General features: G+C 36.2%; 1 protein-coding gene across 3 annotated transcripts; it reads right to left on the bottom strand.

The window, feature by feature from the left end:
• Nucleotides 1-1,702: 1,702 nt before the first annotated feature.
• On the bottom strand, nt 1,703-21,081 carry BBS5 (Bardet-Biedl syndrome 5). 3 transcript variants are annotated; one of them, XM_082465480.1, is made up of 13 exons: nt 20,986-21,081; nt 20,426-20,907; nt 18,105-18,187; nt 16,740-16,805; nt 16,007-16,056; nt 15,748-15,875; nt 13,002-13,137; nt 11,987-12,082; nt 8,817-8,879; nt 7,067-7,201; nt 3,268-3,351; nt 2,273-2,296; nt 1,703-2,121 (listed from the first exon to the last, which is right to left on the bottom strand). In XM_082465480.1, the coding sequence occupies exons 2-13, from the start codon at nt 20,482-20,484 to the stop codon at nt 2,020-2,022; spliced, it is 1,026 nt and encodes a 341-aa protein (XP_082321606.1). In that variant the 5' UTR covers nt 20,485-20,907; nt 20,986-21,081; the 3' UTR covers nt 1,703-2,019. The 3 variants fall into 3 exon arrangements, with proteins under 3 accessions (XP_082321606.1, XP_082321607.1, XP_082321608.1); XM_082465481.1 differs by lacking the exons at nt 20,426-20,907; nt 20,986-21,081 and adding an exon at nt 19,908-20,348; XM_082465482.1 differs by lacking the exons at nt 20,426-20,907; nt 20,986-21,081 and adding an exon at nt 19,072-19,851.
• Between the last annotated feature and the right edge of the window lie 339 nt (nt 21,082-21,420).

The raw sequence follows: 21,420 nt of genomic DNA, 5'->3' as shown, positions 1-21,420 counted from the left end.
CTAGGGAAAAAAAAAATCCACACACATACAGTATGATCACTAAAGCTATTCTGTGTTTTGTGTTGCTCTTTCATTAAATAAAAATTAAAAAAATAGAACAGATGTATTGTAACCCCATGAGAACAATGTAATCAATAGAACACAGCAAAATCAGGACGAAGTGCTACATCCCTGGTATAATTTGAAAAACAGGCTTTATACACACACAAAAAAAGTATATGACTAGAATCATAATTTAAGTTGTTGATTATAATAGAACACACCATATTAATTATGGGATGCAGAAAGTGTGACTTGAAAAAAAATTGATCTTTTGTTTACATACAAAAAGCATCATATACTTCTTCACGAAATATTTTATTACAAAATTATATTCTCACATTTTTAAAAACTCAGTGGGGCTGTAAAAATACTGTAATTTCAAAGGTTGGTATTCTTAAACATGCTCAAAAGAACATAAGCTCCATAAAGACAGGGATTTGGGGGAGGTTTGTTTTGCTCAATGCTATAGCCACAGGGCCTCACGGGTGCGCCATAAATATTTGTTGAGTGAATCAATGAATGCCCCCAGATCAGGAAATTATGTATTTTTAAACTTCAAGGTCTCCATCCATCAGTAAAAGTTTTTTCCCTTATTTTACATCACGGTGAAGTCAATAGTACTGTCAGCTGCTAAAACAACAGCTGAGAGAAGAGCTCATTGACTCTCTTTCCATTTATAGAGGCCACTAAAGGTTTTAACACACTAGAAAAAACCAACAGCTGCTCCCTTGTTTAAACAATAAATGACTCATTTCTCTTTACACGTAACACCTAACATCTGAAAAGATTAATGAGTCAGATGCAAACACAGTGTTTTGACGTTTGAGATTATTCCTTACTAATTGGCAATTTTATAGTCTGTTTTGCTTGAAAAACTATTGAAACAATATTCCTAGCTGCATTTTTTTGACCTGTACACATTTTTCAAGCAACATTTTCCCCCTAATATAGGTTATTATAACCCCATCCCTTAAAAATGTAAAAATCCTTTCTTATTTAAATGAAGAAACCAATTTATAGCTTTTGTTCATTGATCTTTATTAAACTCAGGTTAGCCCTTGATTGTACTATGTATCTACGGTTGTACATACAGTTGGCATCTTATTCTAAATGATTTTACACACTCACTTTTTTCACTCTAGAAAAAGAGGGCTAATTTTAATGTTTTGACAAAAGTTCCTTACAAAGTTTCTTTATACTGAAGCAGTGGCAAAAAACACTTACGCAAGAGAGGTCACCAAATCTTACCTGACCAAGAAATCAGAAAATAATATCATATTTTTGAAAACTTCAAAGAAGTTTCAATGAATGCAAACAAAGAGCAAGTCAACAAATAAACTATTTACTTACAAACTATTTAAAACTATTTCCTTAGAAAATAAATGTATTCTTGCCAAAATGATATTGAAATTATTTCCAAAACAGTGCCCAAAACTTTACATAGGGGTTGATATCCTCCAAAGTTAGCTAAAATTTTTAGTTTTTACATAAATGGTTACCTAAAAATGACAAGCTTAAGGTTTATAATTTATATGAGAGTTGGCTTACTTTTGGAGCTATGTGATAAATATATTTAAACCATATTTTTATAATTAAAAAAGCAGCATTTTGATTACTCCATAAGAATAGTCTTATGCTTTTAGATAATACTTTCAAAGCATTTAATGGTGCTGCATAAATTCTTTATTAAACTCAACATGATACAGTCTTTTAATATCCACAGACTAATAATTTACAAGTATTAGTTACAAAATAAACATATTTACAACAAACCAGATACATTTTGATTACAATTTCAAATATAATTTTTAGAAGACTGGCAATAAAATCTTCGACAAATGAGTTTTTCCTTAATCATTAAAAAACACTCTGAAAAGCTTTTTCTGTAAATGTAAAAACTATGCCATGTCTTATAGCAGGCGACTAGTATCTTTAATCTTGAGATATCTTTAAATAGAAACCCAGCTCAAATCACGATCAACTCATTACTTCCCAAAGTCCCTGTAGGGTGAATCCATCCTTCAATTTCTCTATTGCAAGCCCCAGTTCTTCTGAAAACACAGGTTCACGATCTTGTTGCTTTTTGGGAGATAAGAGGATCATATGGGAATAGAGAAGGTGGGCAAGGAAGAGGAAGAAAAACAAAAAATAGGTTTCACATAAGTCTGTGAATACTAAATACTGGAATATAGAAAATTTTTTTCATATACTATAGGTAAAATATCCTTACCTTATTGCCATCAGCAAAATAAGCCTATAAGACAAGGAAAACTATATTTCACATACTTGATGTATAATAGGTTAATAGGCCAAGGAACAGGTAATTAATTTACAGAACAATTCTGTAACTAACTGTATTTTATATTCTGTTACTGTGTGTCTAATGGTTTTCTCACCTATCTTTACAATGCTAGTAGCAGAATTCACTTCTTCTGTCAATCATTATTTATGTCTTCAAGAGTTATGCTTTAAGCGCTAAAAATGTGCTTTGTAATTGGTGTATAATTAGCATTGTTAACTTGAAAGGAGATAAAAGAATGACTAAGCAGCTATAAAATTTCACCCCTACTTTTGGTTTAGAAGATGCTGGCAAAACAAAACAAAGCGATCAGTGCTTCAATGTGTCAGCAAATGCATACACTGAGGCAGTAGTAGTTTATTATTAACTATCTTATACTTATTTCACACTTTGCTTAAAAACTTTCATTCCCAGAGAGATAGTCTAGTCAGATTCATAGACCACAGTACATAGAAAGCATTATTATTATTTTGGCTATTAATTAAATAATACAAATTTGGAAACAAGAAAGTTTACTGTTCAAATAGAAATCCAATTTAAGATGATATACCTATAAACTGGAAGGAGGGAGGTCCATCTCATAAAGGTTGCTTATGGAAAGTATATAGACTTTAAATTAATTAAATTAACTATATTTAATATATTCTGTTATCTTAAAGTATGAAAAAACTTTTCACATATCTGAAATCCTCTGAATAAGTATGTTCTCAAACTATTTCCCAGTTTGGTAATTTAAAAGTATTTTCACACACACAAAAACATCCCTAACCTGAAAAAAAAACTACTCTCCAACTCATGTTTAAGACATTCTAAAAAGTCTCAAGTTCCATGATATTTTACACACTTAAACCATTATTTAATTAAACATGACTCAGATTAAAAAAAAAATCACAAGAAATTTAGTAGCTCTTCTTTGTGATGCTCACCACAAAAGCATCTGTGTGATCATCCGAGTCTATTTCTACATCATCTTGAATTTGTTCAACTGTCAGAGCTTCAAGGGACTGTGGCTGAAAATCAGTAGATGTTAAAAAAAGAAAAAGAAAATCAGTTAAATCAGATGTTAAAATGTATCAGAGACAATATTAATCAAATAAATAATTTTAGTAAAATGTGCTGTGAGAATTGTAAATACCTGTAAAAGGATATCACAGTTACCAACCACTCAAGTCTTACAAAAATCACTATATAATTTATATTCTATTAAAACTAACATGAATAATGAAATGAGTCAGTTAAACCCAAGCTTTTAAATCTGAAGTCAATATCATCAAAAGATTTAAAATGACAAACTTAATATGATACTTAGAAATATCCATGAAGAAAAAAACTCTCATTGGATTTTATCTGATTTTCTGATAGTTAAAAACTATCTGATAGTTTAAGTTTAACAAAAACTAACTTTTGTATAATAGCAAGTTTTAAATTTTCCTCAAAATAGTCATTAAATAGAATTTGTGAAAAAAGAAATTTGTGAAAAAGAAGAACTAAGATTTGTATGGAATATTCTAAATGTAAAGCAGAATAAATATAGTACTGATATCTATTAATTCATTTTTCAAATATTTGAATATCTTTAGTGTATGAGGTACCATGCTGGTACTACCAAAGGTTTAAAGTCTCTGCCCTTACCACAAAAGGTGTGTAATCTAGTGGGAATGAAGGATAAAACACAATTATAAATAACTAAATATCAGGTTGAACTGTATGAAATTGCCATTTTAGTAAAAAATGGTCAAATATTAATATCATATAGTTCAACCTACAAAAAATAGCTATAACAAATGCAATATCTATTATAATAGAAGAGTTTGGAGACAGCACAACTTCTGGCTTGTGCATGCCAGAAACTTTCATGAAGAAAAGGCTGGCATGTGATCTAGGGCTTTTAGGATGAGGATGATTTTCATAGGTGGGATTAGTGGAAAGGGTATTCCTGACAGAGGGGATCAGTAACAGCAAAGGTGAGAAACCACAGGATATGGCCGAAGAAGATGAATAATCCAATATGGTCAAAATATGAGAGTCCCACGAGACAGAAGGAGCTACGCAGAATATTGTACTGAACAATGCCAAGGAGTATCACTCACACTGGAGTCTATGTGAACAATGTTCCCTAGAGCTGGGCAGTGCACAGCCTACAGAACCAGACACTGTGGCTGTGCAGATAAGGTGGGAAAGGTAGACTGAAGTTTACTGAAATTTTTTAATACCAGCTCAGAGAATGTGGACTATTTATAGGTAATTGGTGGGGTAAAGTTGATGGTAGAAGTGTACTGCTGACAAGAGGTGACCTGATCCCCTAGTCCGAGGACAGCTGGTGTTTCAACCATGTTCACAGCTGTGTGACTGCGTACAAGTAAATTAACCTATCTAAGCCTCAGTCTCCTTAACTGTGAGATAGGGCTAATAATAATGATGATGATACACTTCACAGTGTTTTTAGGAGGACTAAACGAGATGAGGCATATAAAGTCCTTAGAGCAGTGAACAGCAAAGAGTAGGCATTCAACATAGCCATTCAGCAACTATGAATATTCACTAAGAGCCTATTATGTGCTAGTTTTGATTGCTGGAGATATAATGATTAAAGAAAATAGACAAAAATCCCTGACTTCATGGAGATTATTTATAGTGAAGGAGACTGATTAGTGTTACCGAAAGTAAAGCAAGCAAGCAAGCAAGTGAGCAAACAAACAAGCAGAATAAGGGATAAAAAAGTGACAGGGGTTGGTGTTTTAGATGGATAGTCCAAAGACCTCCCTGAAGAAGTGGCTTTGGAGTAAGGACTTATGTGTGGTGACAAAGCAAGCTACTATGCCTGGTTATTATTATGTACTGAGGGCCAAAGAAGGGGAAAAGAAGAGAAATGAAAGGTAGAGACAGAATGGGTAGGAGAGCTAACATATTGTTCCCCATGTGCCAGCCACTTTACAGACACGATCAACAACTTTGTAAGAGAGATTACCTTCATTTCATAATGTGAAAACTGAAGCTCAAATTTGCCTAGGATCACAAATAAATGGTGAAATTGGGATTGAAGTCAGGTTTGTCAGGTTCCAAGGACCATGCTTGTTCTACAACATTATTCTACAAGCAAAAGTAGCAAAGGAAACTGCAGTTTGAATGGAAAGAAAGGGATAGGAACAGGGGAGAGACTGGTACAACTGACTGAATGTGTAAAGTAAGATAATGGGAAAAATAAAAAAGGAAAACCCCAGAGTTTTGAGCACATCTGACTTTGACAATGTTAAAAATAAATAAGTAGTGAATAAATAAATAGATAAATCAGGAAGATACTGCTTTTGAGAATAATGACAAGATTTTAGGTATACCAAGTTTGAGATACTCAACCATGTCCTAGTGTATCTTACTGACTTGGAAAGTTATTAATTAAGTTACTATGATAAACTTTTAAATGAGAAATTCAATTCATGTTATTTGGAATGCTCATCTATGTGAAAATATTCAAGAAATATTTGGAACCCTGGTAAGCTTAGAGAGTATGCCAAGATCAGAAAGATTTGGGAGTCATCTACAGAAGTACAACTTGAAGAAACTGGAGGAGGAGGTGATATTACTGAGGAATATACAGAGAAGGTAGAGTGAAAGGGAGAATGCTGAAAGAAGTGCAGGTTGGGAAGAAAGCAGAAAATGATGGTTAAGGAGATGAAATACTTAGAGTGTATGTACAATATGGTGTCAACAATCCAGAGACAAGTTTCAGCTGGAAGGGGAAAGGGATATGGAATTTGACAGGGAGACAAACAAATTAAGTGTATGGAGCACAGCGAGGTTGAAGTCAGAGGGTATGAATTTGTACTCAGCTGTCCAGTCCTACTTCTTGATCTTCCTGGTCACCTGCTGCAGTCCAAGAGCAGGAGGAGAGACAGATAATCTATGCGATATGTGATATGGCTCAACATGCTGAGTATCGGCAGGGACACTGATGAAAGAGTGGGTGGCAGGGACACCAGCAATAGAGCGCACGGTGAGGGCCCCAGCACAAGAACAGACAGCAAGGGAACGTGTGACAGAGCGCCTCTGGCAAGGGTTCCACTGTCAGAGCAGACGGCGAGGAGTCTCTAATGGAGTGGCTGGTGAGGACAACAGTGAAACACCAGATGACAAGGGGCCCAGCTGCAGAGGCTGAAGAGTAAAGCCAAAAGACAGCTGATGTACCTGGAGAGCGGGATTGGTGCAGAAACCAGAAGTCGTGAGGAAGGCAAAGAGCAGACATGTGGGCATGATATTCAAAATTTTTCACAACTGACATGGAAGAGGATCTGATGAATAGGAACAGACACAGGCCAAATTAATAGAGCAGCCTCCTGGAGTTGCTATATTGTGGGTCATAGGGGGAAGAGAATGGTGTCTGTGAGGCCTGTAAGGTTTAACCAAATGCTAATGGCTGGCTGAAGTAAAATAAAAATAAAGCTGTCAGAGTGAGAGATTCAAGTCTCTACATCAGAAGAGCCTTGCATATGGGGACATCTTGGACAGGCTGCTACCTAGACGGGCAGGAATGAATGGTGAAGCAGGCAGGGAGAAAACAGGTGGTAGGCACAAATTAGCATTGGCCATACTCACTGAGCAGAGCCTGTATATTCATCATTTTAAACATAGCTTAAAATTAAATTGTACACAATGTGTGTATATCTGAATTTTATAGATTGTGTAAAGGCAATTGAGCAAACTCTGTATATCACACACTGAACAAATTACCTTTTCTTCCATCTCATAATCCACTCCAAATATAGGACTGGCAGAATAGACTTTGTGAAGTGAATTAATTTCCTTAACTGATTCTTGTAGTTTTTCCACAGGATCTATTTTAAAGCCAAGAACATATCCTCCGCTCTGTAAGAGAAAATAATGAAAAAATGAAAAGCCTGAGGAACAGTATTTACAGTATATGATAAACTACAGCTCTAACTGTCCTTATTTCAGAGCACAATATGTAGGCTGATTTTTTAAAATTAAATTTTTTATTATGAAAACTTCCAGCATATACAAAAATAGAAGAGTACAATAAATGTCCATGTAGCCATCAACCAGCTTCAACAAGTCACAACATATGGCCAACTCTGTTCCATATGTAACCTCCCCATCCCCTAAATCTCCTCCCCTCACCCACTCAGGATTATTTTGAAATATATCCAGATATCACATAATTTAATCTGTAAGTATCAAAGCTAATATTTCAAGATTAAAAAAAATACGCCATAGATTGTGAAGGCCAAGGGAAATGAGATTTTCCTGAGCTAGACATTTAAAAGGAATAGACTATATATTAAAATAAAAAAGGGAATGGCATACCTGAGGCTATCTCCTTGAAGAATTAGGAAAGAAACTTGCCCATGACAGTTTGTTGGAGAAGAAGTGTTAAAAAATTAAGTACCCGTATGGTGATGGTTGAGAGCATACACTTTTGTGTTCAAATCCTGGTTTTACAACACTACATATGATGTATGGTTTACATCATACAACTAGCTGTATGATGCTGGGCAAAGGAGTGAGTAGACATTCGTATTTAAATTTAGACTTTATTTTTTTATTTTTTATTTTTTTTAAGTTTTTTGTTGTTTTTGTTTTTTTTTTTTTTTTAAATTTATTTATTTTTATTTTATTTTTGGCTGTGTTGGGTCTTCGTTTCTGTGCGAGGGCTTTCTCCAGTTGCGGCAAGCGGGGGCCACTCTTCATCGCGGTGCGCGGGCCTCTCACTGTCGCGGCCTCTCTTGTTGCAGAGCACAGGCTCCAGACGCACAGGCTCAGTAATTGTGGCTCACGGGCCTAGTTGCTCCGCGGCACGTGGGATCTTCCCAGACCAGGGCTCGAACCCGTGTCCCCTGCATTGGCAGGCAGATTCTCAACCACTGCGCCACCAGGGAAGCCCAAATTTAGACTTTAGAAGAGAAAAATCTTTTAAAAAAAAATTTATAAAAACAAATAAATGCAAAAACCAGCCACAACGGGGCATAGCAGTTTATAATTTGATACAGTATAATCTGAGTTTGATGGTATAAAATCTCAAATAGGGTGTGTTTATCTGTATATACCTGTGTTGCTCAAAGACAGTCTTGTGAATCAGTCAGACCTGGAATCAAAACCTAGCCCTATCACTTACTGTTATTAGACCATGGGCAAGGTTTCTAACTTCTCCAAGTCTCAGTTTCCTTGAATATAAAATGGGGAAAAAATAGTAACTGTATCATAGGGTTGTGTAAAGATTGAAATAATGTCATGACTGTAATCATAATTAATATGTCTGCCCAAAAGAGAAATATAAGCAGGATTCTTCCCATGGGGACAATTACTATATGACTTCAAACTCAAACTCTTCATATAATCTCATGTTACAGCTAATACTCTTCTTGGATATAAACTGGTTACTATAAAAATAAAACTAAAAATATAGACTGTCACATAGTTTTTTAAATATATTAAAGATTAATAAAAATATAAAGTATCTTACCTGCTGGGAGCTTTCTATGACAAGAGCTAAACCAAATTTTGAATCTCTAATCTTTATTGACCGCTAGATATAAAACAAAAAAGAAAAATATGCTCGTTTTTATTATCTGATAGTAGTGACACTTTAACACATTTTTCAACTTTTACACAGTAACTACATTTTTTTTTTTTTGTAACTACTGTTCATAGTCCAAAGAACAGAACTCTTCCTCTTTCCTTTTTCCTTACACTCCTATAGAGATCAAGTAAATGAAAATTTTCATACTGGAAATAGGTGGCAAATTTGTAAGGCAACACAAAGATGACATCTCTGAAATATGTACAAAATTCTGACTTAAATGTCCCCTGCTTCAGGGAGTCCACAACTTTTCTGAATATTTTAAACCAAAGCCCAGCAATCCTTTAGTTATGGAGAGCCAGTGTCTTTTGTGACTCCTAAGGCTGGGTTAGTTTTTAAAAGTCCCATGTGCCTATATACAATGGAATATTACTCAGCCGTAAAAAGAAATGAAATTGAGTTATTTGTAGTGAGGTAGATGGACCTAGAATCTGTCATACAGAGTGAAGTAAGTCAGAAAGAGAAAAACAAATACCATATGCTAACATATATATATGGAATCTAAAAAAAAAAAAAAAAAGGTTCTGAAGAACCTAAGGGCAGGACAGGAATAAAGACACAGACGTAGAGAATGGACTTGAGGACAAAGGGAGGGGGAAAGGTAAGCTGGGGCAAAGTGAGAGAGTGGCATGGACATATATACACTACCAACTGTAAAATAGCTAGTGGGAAGCAGCCACATAGCACAGGGAGATCAGCTCGGTGCTCTGTGTCCACCCAGAGGGGTGGGATAGGGAGGGTGGGAGGGAGACGCAAGAGGGAGGGGATATGGGGATATATGTGTACGTAGAGCTGATTCACTTTGTTATACAGCAGAAACTAACACAACAATGTAAAGCAATTATACTCCAATAAAGATGTTAAAAAAAAATGTTGCATGTGCCTTCTGTTTCTTACACAATAAATGACTAAATTCTGAAAGAACCTCCACTGCATTTATTGAAAAAAAAAAGTATGGGCATTCATCACTGGGCATCAAAGAAGGCTAAGATAGGTCAAATATAATTAACTCAACTGGTAAGTGTGACATGAGGGTGAAGCTTGGCTAGTGGATGAGCAGTGACACCAGTGGCCTGGGAGAAGGGTAGAGGGGTAGAAGCATGACATGCAGGACCTGTAGAAAGTGAAACAAAACGTACTTGCTGGCAGGGTTAGAGAGAACCATGGAGGATCTAACATTATAACCAGCAGACCAAAAGTCCAAGAAGGATAATAATCTGTGGTAGGTGATGGTGTATCATACTTCCAGACAGGTGGGCATTGGAAGTTGAGAAAAAGAGAGGAAGAGAGACACAGACAGACGACAGACAGCCTAAATGGTAACTGTTATGAAAACCTGGGCTTCCATCTAGACTACTTCACACCCTGCCAGGAGTACGCACAGTCCTGGTTAAGAACTACAGAACCCTGGCATCCTGCTTGTGAATAGGTAATCTAACCAGGTAACTGTGGATGACACAGGCTGGTAAGATGGAAACTGGCAAGAAGATACATATATAAATATACATCTATAGGAAGGGAGTCAGGACAATGGCTGAGGCCCAGAGCTGAAGTTAGAACATGACTGCCCCAGTGACAGATTGTGATGATATCGGATTGCAAGTTGTTTGGGCCAGGCTGAATTCATTCCAGAATCCGTATTTGGCAATGGTATTCTTAAATAACGGAAAGTATCCTACTTGAAGAACAGAAATCACAAGGCTGTTTACTACTCAGTAATTATTCAGCATAATAGACATTCATATGTAAATGCAATATAAAACAGCAACAAACAGTACAAATATCAATTTATCAAATACCTATGTAGACTCTGTCACATATTTCCAGCTATGCTTATAAATTCTCGTATTTCTTTAGATGGCCAGAAATAATTTTTTTCCTATCAGATCCTATGATTTTCTGTTTAATGTGTTGCTTTCCTCCACCAGACTGAAAGCTGCTTAAAGGCAGAAACTGCGTACTGGTTCATGAGTTTCATCACTGAGCACAGAGTAGGTGCTCAGTATTCGGCAAATGAATGGTCAAATATTTTAAAGTAACTCAGGAATCAAACAATTTAGCAGAAGATAGACTTGGGAATATTTTGCAAAGAATCATCTTTCTCATAGGTTAAGAGGTCTCTTTAAAAAATGACATTTTCCAGATATCACATACATTGTATCTAATACTCAATAAATATTTATTAATGAAACTATTTAGTCTTAAGACTACTTATATTCTATAATAAGGGTGATTATCATAGGATTACCTCACAGGATTCTCATTAACTATTTTTATGTTCCATCTAATTTGCACTAGGGTCCAATAAGTAGGGTTTTTTTTTTTAATATATAGGATGAAATTCTTCAGTTTATTGGAGTTTACTATTTGTTTCACTGAATCACATACTTACCATGAAAGCAGCAGCAGAGTAAAAAGAACCACCTTCATCTACCCCCAAAACAAACTGGTCTCAGGTGTAATTAGTTCTTATTCTAAATTTTAACAGCTTTAATTTAAGCTAAAACCATTATGACTAAAAACCATCTTGATTCCTTTCACTGAACTTGTAGTATGAATCCAGCTTATATACATGCTGTATCTGAATACAGTAAAAACTGTTCATTCACAGAATTAATGAATTCACTCTGGCTTTAAAAGGGTTTGAACAGAAAGTAGCAAGACAGCCATAAAGTGTGTGGGTCAGTGAGCTGAAGCCATGCCAAAGGACCACTATATACTTGCCTCCTGGAAAGGTTATGGAAAACTTTAGTAGCTAAAAGCCCTTTGAATAAAATCTAAGAAAAATCACCTTAATCTGTATGACAACTATTAAAATTTTTAGAATCCAGTATATTTCTCTCTTAATAGCAAGTTGATAATGGTGCCATTTCCCTTGAATGGAAGTACAATAGGGTCTTTTCTGATTATCAACATTTAAAAAGTATGCTCTCAGCTAAACTGTTGCCACTAGGGAGAGAGAAAACTCATCTAATCCCAAAAGTCCTATTAACTGTTGAACAGAAATTATTTATTCTACATTAAAATAAGGTCATCAAAATGCATGCACTTACAATTTGCAGATATGGTATACTGACGTTAAAACTGTCATTCATATTTGCATGCCACACGATTCTCACATTGGTAATAAAAAAGGTTCCTAAATTTCCCTGTAAAAGAGAGTGATGAGACAGGCATCAACAATCATGTCTGAATACTTACTCTTTATTTTCTAAACACGAGAATAATTCCGATTCTCACAGCAGCATAAAATACCAGAATTGAGTATTATGAGGAGTAGTTATTCAGATGGGGAGCTGTCAATATCCTATAGAATATTTATCATAGTTTAAAACTAGAACTTTTCAAGTGCGCAAAGTTTATTTACAATTTAAGCTTATGATTCCATGTTTAGCAAGAGCTCTTCAATCAAATGCTACAGTTTTACCACACTGGTTATCAGTCGAATCTAGGTTGTAACACCCACAAAGGCTGGAAACTATTCTTAGTAAGAGACAAATTATTCTCTAGAAATTTATTTGTTTCTTATTCCAACTATTAGTCACTTATATGTTTCCTCTGGTCATAATTTCAAGAGGAAATGAAAAGTTACAATCATGGATGTAGGAGTCACCAAATGAGTTATATGTTTAATTCCATAAAGACTGGATTAAAAGGATTCCGTGACTGTCCACCCTATGACTCTCCTCAATCAGCCTAAGTTATCATGATGTGGAGGGTAGTGTGGTATGGGGGAAGAACGTGGCTGTGGGACAGAATAGATGTAGAGGTCACTTAATTCTTTAAGGCCTGAGTTTTTCATCTGTAAGTGAATAGAGACTGGACTAGATGACCTTCAAGGCCCATTCCAGCTCTAAGTCTACACATAACAAATGTTGATAAAAAGAGCATAAAACCATACAAATATGAAAATCAGAATATTATGTATATCAAGAGCTATGTTAATTAATTAAGAGCTCTAATGCTTATTTTAACAGTTAAATAAATATACAAACCCAATCATAAATGGAAAAATGATTACCAAAGAAAGCACTGCCCCAAAAGGTTCATTAGTTCTTTGCATGGTACCTGATCACTGGATAAATTCCATACTCCATTGATTTTATCATATACATGTTCTCGTGGTAGTAATCTTAGTTGCTTATTTTGAATTAGCGCACTTCTCAATTTAAAATCACGATACATTTTAGAAGTTTCATATGCTCTATAAAAAAGAACAAAAGACTAATCCAAACTGAAAATGTGATTTTCTTAGATTATGTTTACTTATTTACAAAAATACACAGTTATATACTCAAATAGTTACTAAGGTACATCAAAAATTTTTTCTTCTCTATAAGTTTTGATTATAGTCTTTTGTACTGTATTTGTCATTTCAGTGTAGTATTTACACATTTTATCTCAGTACCTATATTTTCGATGTCTAATTTTTTAAAAATTTATTTTATTTAATCTATTTTTGGCTGTGTTGGGTCTTTGTTGCTGCACGCGGGCTTTCTCTAGTTGAGGTGAGTGGGGGCTACTCTTCGTTGCAGTGCGCGTGCTTCTCATTGCGGTGGCTTCTCTTGTTGCAGAGCACGGGCTCTAGGCGCGTGGGCTTCAGTAGTTATGGCATGTGGCTCAGTAGTTGTGGCTCAGGGGCCCTAGAGCGCAGGCTCAGTAGTTGTAGTGCACGGGCTTAGTTGCTCCGTGGCATGTGGGATCTTCCCAGACCAGGGATCAAACCTGTGTCCCCTGCATTGGCAGGCAGGTTCTTAACCACTGCACCACCAGGGAAGTCCCTAGATGTCTAATTTTTAAGGCAATGTATACAGTATGGCACAAATGAGAGGAAGCAGATTTTTTTTCTTTAAGCTGAAGAACAATGCTTGCAAAAACAGACATGGAAATTAATTTTTCTATCAAAAAGCTTCCCTTCATTTCTCTGTTTTAGTTAAAGGCACCATTATTCTTTTGATATAAATAAGACTGCAATTACTTTTCTCACTGAAACCTGAAAACATTATGCTCACATCTACCTTTATACAGAAAATTAGAATGAATCTGTACCAACTCCAAAAGGTACCCTAGGACAGTGTATGTATCTGTGTGTGTGTATGTATGTAATAAAATTCCTATAACTTTGTTTTCTTTCCATGTCTCCCTATTGATAAATACTAAAAACAGAAGAAAATTCTGATTAACTTTTGGTTAATTTTAATTTTAACTCCACAAAAATACAGGCTAATTTACCCTTTTAATAAAACTAAAGGGTTTGCTTTGCCTGAATAACTTTAGAAATCATTTATATAAATTATAATATGTATTGTTAAACTTCTGATTTTTACATTAATTAATCTTCTAATATATAAATTATGAAAGAGCAGGATTCGAGCATTTGACTATAAATCTTAATTTCCTTTAGGGTGGTAATCATCAATATTTACCAGTGGAAAAAATGGAAACTATTCATGTTATAAATTGTTTTGGAGGGAACACATAACATTTTTATACTATTAAAGATAAGTAGCTTCCCTGTTCCCTTCATACTCCATTTCATATTACTTCTCTAAGTAAACGGAAATAAAAAGATAAGAATTAGGTATATGCCTAAGAGAGCTTAAAAAAATATGTTTTCACACAAAAACTTGTACACGAATGCTCACAGCAGCATTATTCCTAAAAGCTAAGAAGTGGAAACAACCCAAATGTCTATCAGCTGATGAGTGGATAAACAAAACATGTATCTATACAATGGAATCTTATTCAGCTATAAAAAGGAATGACGTACTGATATATGCTACAACATGTAGCATGCTTGAAAACATTACCTAAGTGAAAGAAGTCAGACATAAAATGCCACTATATTGTATGATTTCATTTATATGAAATGCTCAGAATAGGCAAATCCAGAGACAGAAAGTAAATCAGTGGTTGCCAGGGGACCACAGGGATGAGGGAATGGGAAGTGACTACTATGGGGGTTTCTTTTTGGAGTGATGGAAATATTCTGGAATTGCGTAGTGGTGAATATACTAACACTACCAAACTGTAAACTTAAAAATAGTAAATTTTATGTTATGTGAGTTATATCTCCAAGAAAAGCAAACAATTATATAGATTAAAAAATCATCAACAAAATTAAAAAATAAAATAACAACTAGGAAAGAAATAAATTTGCAACATACATGACAGATAGGAGTAAAATTAAGAAATTTACAACAGAAAACTATACATAGCCAACGAATACGAAAACTTTCAACATCACTAGTAATAAAAGAAATTCAAATTAAAACAATGGTATATATACATACTATATATATCTGTGTGTATAAATTTTTGTGTGTGTAGTTTTTTTTTTGGCCTGTCATCTTAGCCAAACTTTTAAAAAAATCATAGTACTTAGGGCTGGTTAAAAAAAAAAAAAAAGAGCTGGGGTAGTAAAAAGAGAATAATTAAGAAAACAAAAAATCAAAACAACAACAAAACAACAAAACTCTTTAGAGAAATTACCCAATCATGCCTTCTATTGTTAGAAAAATCACCTTAATTCCTTAACTGAATTGTTCAACTTGGTTATCTACATTGAACAAATTCTCTATTTCATTGTTAACTACCTTGGTAGCTAATTTAATAGACTCTTCAGCAGTTTTATGTGTTTTATAAATACCTTCAAAGTGTTTATTAAATGGTAATGCAACATGTTCTATGTATCTTCAGGATGTTTACAATAGACCTTGGAGGAAGACAGCACCACATGTTGAAATTTTACCCTCTAAACCTTTATGTCATAGAATTACCTTAAAATTCAATAATCTATAAAGTATTACCATACCTGTGTACTGCAATCACAGAAGTAAAAAGTCTAGGACTTCCAGGAACCAAATTTGTAAATATAAACTCAAAACGAGTACTGTTACATTTTGTTAGTATATAAAGAGCTTCAGTTTGGCCTCGTAATTTCTGTAAAGACAAATTTATTTAAAACTTCAGATTTTAAGAGCAATTTCTCATTTATAGAGAAAACAAACATCAACCTCAAATATCTACTGTTTCTTTAATATATATATATCAATAAGATTTTTCAGACTTACAGAATTAGCAGTCCTTGTTGTAATATTCAATATGCAGTTGTAACCAATAGCTAAAATTTAAAAGCAAAGAATTTAAAGACCATGATACAATAAATTGAGGGAAAAACTATATATACATAACTTTTAAGTTTAAAAAATTAAATATATATAAAAATACAATTAAAAATTTTTAATGAAATATCTACAAATTTAAGTTAAATAATTAAAAGGACTAGAAAGTTAATTCTGCCTCTTTTGAACAAAAATATTCACAACATAGGGAAAAAGGAGGTTTGCTTCTCTAAAACCTATACAGTATTATTTACTAAAAATCTTAGCACCACAACATCAAGAGAAAAAGTCTAGCTGGAAAATCTACAATACCTTTAAAAAACAAATGAAACAAAATTTAACACAATGAAAGGTTGTACTTTTATTAGAATTTAATCTCCCTTCTTTGATATTACTTGAAACAGGTTATAGCAAGTTTCAAAGTAAAGTAAAAAATGAAACCAAAAATCATTCAGTGTAAAAGCACTAATATTGTATATGTCCAAGAGACAAAATGGACAGACCGAAAAAAACATTCCTTTTGCATTATGATGCAGTCTGTGGTTAGTCTGGGATTTCTTAAGTTTTATCAATTAAAGTTTTTCACATATTTCATAGTATAGCTTTTTTTGGTGTCAAGAGCCATTGTGCAAGTTTACTTGACAAATTATTTTTTTTCTTTCATGCTAACAAAGATACTTACAAAGATTGACTCTGGGTAATGCCAAAGAGTGCCAGATAATTCTTAAATTTGTTACTAAGAGTCTACCTAAAAGTAAACAAACAGAAAAATAAGTTACCTTAAGTAAGGACCCATTTTTGCAGTATAGAATGAGATGGACACGAAACTTCCGGCCCAGTACCAACAGCAACACCCACAGATGTTTTTCATACATTTATTAATTGAAAATACTTATTACGCATATCCATTCTAGGTAAGGTATACAATGTGTGATTCAGAATCCCAGAGAAACAAAATCTGATAGTTACAGAAAAAATACAGGTATTCACTGCCAACACCTTGGTTTGACTCAACTGACAGAGGAGAAAACTCTGTACTGTTTTTTTTTTTCTCAATAGAAGCTGTTCTGGGGGTCCCAGTAGGTTATATGTGTCCAACTGAGTATGAGTACAGGACAGTATAATTACTAAGTCATTCAGTGAAATCACACTTCTCAAAGAACTCTCATATATATATGAATCCCTGCCATTTGAGCACTCTCTTAGCAGTTCTCATTTAAATAAGCCATATACTCATGTAGCCAGTTTTTTTGCTGTGAGCAAACTTTTTCCTCATATGAACTCATGTCTAGGCTGAAGTCTGTTTAAGGCTTATGCTTTTCATTCTTAGCCTCAAACTGATGTTTTTACAATGAAATATGTACCAAGTTAGATAAACTTCATTTCTCAAAGTATGTCGTATGAAATAGTAGTCCCTATAGATGCTCCAAGAAAAAAAAAAAAGTCAAGTAAATCTGTGCATGGTAAACGATGTGTCTTAGAAATTTGTAATACAATTAGCATATGAGGATAGTTTTTAAATATCTTGAACTAATAAAACTCTCTTGACTTTGTTTAACACATTTCTTCAGCAAATTATAACCATGGAATTCTTTTGATGAGTAATCTATAGCCATGTCATACTCCTTCCTCCCTGAAAAAACCCCTAGAATATCTAAAATCAGAGAAACTAAGCCTGTGTGAACGCTGGAGTGAGATGGGATAGGAGGTTCTAAAAACAAAGGAAGGCGTTCTCAAGAGAAACTGTGGAACATTACATGGTATGTTTGACAAATAGTAAGTTACCCAGCATGGCTAGAGTGTAAAGTTCCCACAAGATCACAGAGGACTAGACCTGCATCTATCAGTCAGGGTCAAACAGAAAAGAGATGGCTCACTTAAATTAGGATAACTGGGGTTTATTTACAGAAGGACTTATTACAATAGTATGGGGTGGGGCATCAGGAACCATAGTTGACATATAATGCTGTTTCATATCTTATTCTCCAGCTAATATAACATTTGTAATTTAAACCATAAATATAAAATACATTAGAAATATACTCACCTCTATCCCCATTATTTCCTTTGGTGTCTTCAATTGAATCTAAACAATCAATAAGGACTTCTCCAGGTCTTGTTTTCATTTGTCTAAAATAAATATAAAGGCTTTAATTTTTTAGCTACAACTACACCTGCTTACCATCTAGTGAGGGAGAGAAAAGACATATGCATATAAAACGGACAAAAGTATAAATAATACAGTACCAAATGCTCAGGCATTTGAAAATAAGGTTTTCAAGAACTTAAAGAACCTGGAGATCAAGTGGGGCCTGGAGTGACCAGGGACATGGAGAGAAGTCAGAACTAAAGGAGAGGTAGGATTTGAAGAAATAAAAGAGAGAGAGGAGAATCTATGATTAAAGACCAGAAATAAGAAATGATAAGAGAATGTGGGAAGACTGGCCTGGCTGGGGAAGAAGGTACATGTTGAGAGGTAGTGAAAAGTATAGTAGGATAGGTAAGAAGGAACCAGATTATGGATAACCTAGAATGTCAGTCAGATAGATAGGGGTTTTATCCTGTGGACAGTGGAGAAGCCCCAGAGGTTTCTGAGTAGAGCAAAGGAGTCATGCAGTTATGGAAGGAACAGATTAAAGCAAAGCAACATTAGGACTTGGTAAACAATCAGATAAATGAGACAAAAGGAAATAAAGAATGAAGAATAGGTTGCTGACTGATAGAATGCAATCTAGAGTGCCAAAAAAAAAAAAAGAAAAGAAAAGAAAAGAAAAATGTAGCAGAATATGTGGTAGAGCCTTCTAACACATTCTCAATAAAGCCAACTCAATTACCTACTGGAAATACAGACATGATCATACACTTCCCTGTTTAAAAGCCATATTACCCCACTGCCTAGAAGATGAAGTCCAAAATCCTCAACTGAATATTTCACAATCTGGCTAATCTACCTTTCTATTTGCACCTCCTTTCTCTACCTACCAGACCCTGCTTCTAGCCAATGAGATTTATACCTCTAAGACTCTGCATCTAATTTTTTTTGTTCTTTTCTTCCTTTTCTTTTTTCTGGAATACTCTCCTCCTGTATACCCTAGCAAGGCCCTGACCATTCATCAGGGCTCAATTCAAATATTATTTTTTCTTTGAGGCCTTCCCTAGGAAGAATGAACTTTTCTGTTTCTATGGTCCTCCAGCTTTTTGTTCATTTTTTCCATGACGGTGTTTACCACATTTTTTATAGTTAGTTGTCTATATCTATCTCCTGCAGTAGAACAGGGGTGGGGTGGGGTGGGGAAGGGTGTCATTTCCTATTATTTTTGTATCTTTAGCTATCAGCACAGTCACCAGTACATAGTAAGCATCTGATAAATGGTTAATAAACTGAAAATGTTCATGAAATGGATCTTTGCTTAAGAACCCTCCAAGAATAACAGGAAAAGTCAAAGAATGTGTGCAATATGTAACCGTTGTTTATAACTTTATAAATTCCCTTCCCTCACAACGCCTTAAAGGATCCAAGACCATGTTAGTATTACATACCTAGCCACAGCTAAGCCTGGGAAATTAATATTTCATTTTTTTCCACCAAAGAAAGTTCTGTTCATAATAAAGAATCATGCGAATTGGCTAAGAAGCTCCAAACCATTAACCCAAGAACCTTAGCTTTACTGTTTTCCAACACTTGCTATCCAAATGGGCACTTTTTTTCTGGACTGCCGGCAGGACGTTTCTAACTATTCTCTTTAAAACATGAAAATTTCCAAAAACAGGGCTTCTGTTTGAGAGGCTCCAAAAGAGGGTTCCTTCTTCCTGTTGGTGATTTAGATGAATAACTAGAAACGAAGCTTACTACGGAATTAAAGTCTGCATGGTCAGGGATTTTGGAGAATGCTTACTCTCACTTCCCTCGGAGACTCAAGCTTTAGAACGGTGAAGTCATTTTTCTCAGGGCCCACAATGTGTGTCCTTATTCTAGACCTAGTTTCCGAACCCTCGTTTCCAGAGTCCCTGCTCCACGTTCCTTCCACCCTACGAAACTGGCACCGCAAGCTCACTGGTGTGTACTGGACGCCCAAGCCCAAGGTGGTCCCTGCCGCGTTTGGGCTCAGCTTCCGACAGGTCCCCCGGGCCGAGACGGGACCGGGGATCGTAAGGGACCGAAACTGCGTACAATCTAGACGCGCTCCGGCTGTGGCGCCTGGGGAGGGCCGCAGGGCCCCGGCCAGTCCGGGGTCTCCTGAGGTGAGGACAGCAGGCGCCAACCTCCTCCCACCCTCGCGAGGGTCTTAGGCTCCGCCCGCGGGTCGGGAAATCGCGGCGCGGCGCCCTCTACAGGCTCCCGGCCACTGGGGAATCTTGGCGACTCACTGCGAGGACACGTCGAAGCGGACATCCCGGTCCTCCCAAAGCGCATCCAGCACCGACATGGTGACGGCGGCGGGGGAGGCCTAACGGCGTCTCGCCGGCTCCAAGACAACGGGCCGCCTCTGGCACGACGTCTACGGCGGGCGCCGAGACCCAAAGTTCCTCAACGTAATGTGCGCGCTTTCCCGGCCCTGTGGTGTAGTTAAGCGGATTTGAGGCTCCAGACAGGTTTCCGTGCCTCAGAGAAGCCGAGCTGGCCCCGGCGCAGCTGCTTGACTTCTGAGTGACCTTCCGCACCTCCAGACTCGCCTCCTTAAGCCGTTCCTCCCCGCCTACCCCCTTCCATTCCTCTCCCACTGTCAGGAAATTTAGACTTAGGGACTTCCCAGGCGGTTCACTGGTTAGGACTCTGCGGTTCCACTGCTGGTGGCCTCGGTTCCATCCCTGGTGGGCCAGCTAAGATCCCGCAAGCCGCTTGGTGCGGTCTGAAAAAAGAAAGAGAGAAATGTAGACTTAAAACTCGAAATTCCTCGTCTGGCCCTGCCTCCTCCGGCCCAGCCCACCTCATGCCGTCCTCGCGCTTTCTGCTTGCTCTCCAACCAGGCAGGGCTCAGCGCCTTTGGAGGGCGCCCCCTTTCTCTGTCTGGAACTCTGATTCTCCAGATCTCTACCTGGCCCGTCCTTTGTCACTTCAGTCTCAGCTCAAAAGTGAACTAAAGCGGTCCTTAACCTTTCTTCTCTCGCTCTGTTGTGAGTACCTTGAGGAGAGAGTTCCCTTTGAACCCACGCGAGCACGGAGTAGGCATTCAGTAAGTACTTTTCGAATGTATCAAAGTGCCGTCCTTCCCTCAGTTCAGGACAGTTCTCTAAATCAATGGTTCCGAGTGTGGTCCGGGGACTCCAGGAGGTCCTCAAGATCCTTGCAGGGCGCCCACAAGGTCCAAATGTATTTGTATAACACTATTTGTCTTTTTAATTCTCAATCTCCCTTTGAGTGT

Source organism: Balaenoptera physalus, assembly GCF_965194825.1.
Source record: "Balaenoptera physalus genome assembly, chromosome: 6".
In the NCBI taxonomy this organism is placed as follows: Eukaryota; Metazoa; Chordata; class Mammalia; order Artiodactyla; family Balaenopteridae; genus Balaenoptera; species Balaenoptera physalus.
This window is presented reverse-complemented; position numbering and strand designations above follow the sequence as displayed.